At 50.0% G+C, this 2,411-nt stretch overlaps 1 protein-coding gene across 1 annotated transcript; it reads right to left on the minus strand.

Annotated features, from left to right (window-relative positions):
• Positions 1 to 639: 639 nt before the first annotated feature.
• LOC121446350 (mitochondrial intermembrane space import and assembly protein 40) lies at positions 640 to 1,467 on the minus strand. The gene has a single exon (XM_041648923.1). It carries the CDS (start codon positions 1,352 to 1,354, stop codon positions 935 to 937), a length of 420 nt encoding a protein of 139 aa, XP_041504857.1. The 5' UTR covers positions 1,355 to 1,467; the 3' UTR covers positions 640 to 934.
• Between the last annotated feature and the right edge of the window lie 944 nt (positions 1,468 to 2,411).

Here is a 2,411-nt window from a genome sequence, read left to right on the forward strand (position 1 = left end):
TTCCCATCTCTTCCAGTCTGTGTCTTTAAACATGTTTAATGACCATGGGTATTTGTCATTATTGGCTGCCCAACAGCAGATCATGAAGGGCTTGGGTGGAAAGAAGGGGTAGAATGGTGTCTCATTCCAGAGCCCAGGCTGACTTTTAACTGGCAATTCTCCTGCCTCTTTCACTTCACCCAGCTTAAAACTGTTAAGTGGATTATGTCCAAGTTTCCTGGGGCTGGGATGGAAACCCTCGACAACATGGACACCTGGATACAGCATGGTAGGAACACACAGAACACACAGAACATCTGTCCCCATTCTAACTCCACACCTGAATCCCTCTGAACTCTGTGGAGGTGTAAGGGACTGTGGTGTGCTTCTCAGAGCTAACAGAGCACAGCAGACAGAGGACCTGGCCCTGCCAACCAGTCCTGCTGGAAAAAAGGATCACATTCCCACAGATTCAGAGCTTTTCCTTTGTTCTCTGTCACTCTGGACTGACCAGCTGTTGTTTCCCTTACAGAATGTGGAATTTTTCATGTCACCTCTGCCCAGGGGCCATGCTAATAGCACTTCGGGCTTTAGGGTCTGTAATACCAATTGACTGACCAGTTTTTTTTTTGTTTGTTTGTTTGTTTTTTTTTTTTTCCTGAGTAACAACTTTTGGTTGTTGAGAAGCCACAGCACAGTATTTCAAAGTGACAAAATCCGGGGCAATCACAGAGTACATCCAGCAGTGGCTTAATGTTCAAGGACAGGTTTACACAGGACATAGGTGTACACACCTCTTTTCTTCAGTGTATATGGCAAGTAGCCAAGACTCCTGATCATTAAAATAAGTTATTTTGTACATTACAGTGCACAGAGGAAAGGAACTTTCACAGAGGTGACCAAAAGGCATTGTACAGAAAGTCTCATGGTGAGTGGCAGCCAGGGCCTGCGGCCTTCAGGAGCTTGACCCCTGCTCTTTGGCTGCAGAGGCCTTAGGAGCAGCTGTTTCCTCCACTTGCTCAACTGGCTTTGCCTCCTCTTCCTCCTCCTCGTCTTGGGGATAGAGGTCCGGGTATTTCTGCATGCACTCCTGCATGGCCCGAAACTGGTCTATACAGTCTGATCCCTTGATTTCCTCTTTGCTGTGGTGGAAGCAGGAAAAGGCAGACTTGAACTGTTCCCCACAGGGGCCGCTGGCCATTCCCCCAAGGCACGGGCAATTCCAGTTAATATCTCCATTGGGCAGTATCAGTCCGTGCTCCTCATAGGGATCATTGGGGTCATCAGCCACCAGCTCCGCACTGCTAGGAGTTTCATGGTCTTCTTTGGTCACAAATATTATCCGATCCTTCCCTTCTTGCCGGCAGTAGGACATGGTTGTTCCAGACGCTCGCAGCTCTCCGAGGCAGCCGGCGCGACTGTAGTGGATACACCTTCAGGCGGTGACCTCCCTTCTCTTCTCCTCACGCCTGGCGGGCGGCACTGAGGCCCGCGAGGACCCGCCCCCTCCAGGCCTGCCCGCCGCGCGCCTGCCTCCGAGCCTCCGAAGCACCGAAGCACCGACTGACCAGTTTTTAACTGAGGCAGAGTTAACAGTCCATCGCTGAGAGAAGTCGGGACAGGAACTTGAGCAGGGGAAGAACCTATGAAGCAGAAGCCATGGAGGAGTGCTGCTTCCTGGTTTGCTTCTTGTGACTCGCTCAGCACACACTAACATCTGTCACATTATCTGCTAAGGACAACAAAGAAGGCAGCCTTTTTCACAGGTTAAAGAAGTGTTGGCACAACACTTAGGAGGCTAGGGCAGGAGGATCAGGAGTTCAAGGCTGGTCTGGGCCCCGAAGTGAAGAAAAAGAAGTGTTTTCACAAAAGATAAACGGAAGGAACAGTGTTTCCACTGGCCCACTGTATCTTTGGTTTGAAAGGTAATTTATATTTCCTACCCCTGGTGCTCGCCTCTCCCTTCAGCTAGATGGCCGAGACCAAGGTCTTGTCCTGCTTTCTTCCTGCTGCATGGTTCCCACCAAAACCGACTTTGCCTCCAGTCTTTACTGCACTTCTTGTGTGTAGGCTGGCGAGCAAGCAGCTGCGGTCTCTCTGGAGAAACTGGAAACGACATGAAAAAAGATGCATAAGCATCTGAAGCAAGGACTCAAGGCATCTCAGCCACACCGACCTCAGACCTGGCACACTGACCACCTCTCCTGGAGACTGAGGGATAGCTCTGTGGTAGTGGGCTTGCCTAATGCAGCTGAGTCCTGAGTTCAATCCCCTGGCCTGCAATCAATCAATCAATCAATGAGTGGTCTGAAGCCCAGGTTCTGGTACATTACTCCTAAATCCGTTGGTTTCTCTGGCATGCTAACAGTGCCCATTGTGTCAAAATGGGACTACCTGTAGCTGGGACCCAAAATTGAAAAAATAAAAATGAA

The sequence above is a fragment of the Microtus oregoni genome, unplaced genomic scaffold, assembly GCF_018167655.1.
Source record: "Microtus oregoni isolate MIOR12 unplaced genomic scaffold, Mior012 000003F_ref0000135, whole genome shotgun sequence".
NCBI classification, from domain to species: domain Eukaryota; kingdom Metazoa; phylum Chordata; class Mammalia; order Rodentia; family Cricetidae; genus Microtus; species Microtus oregoni.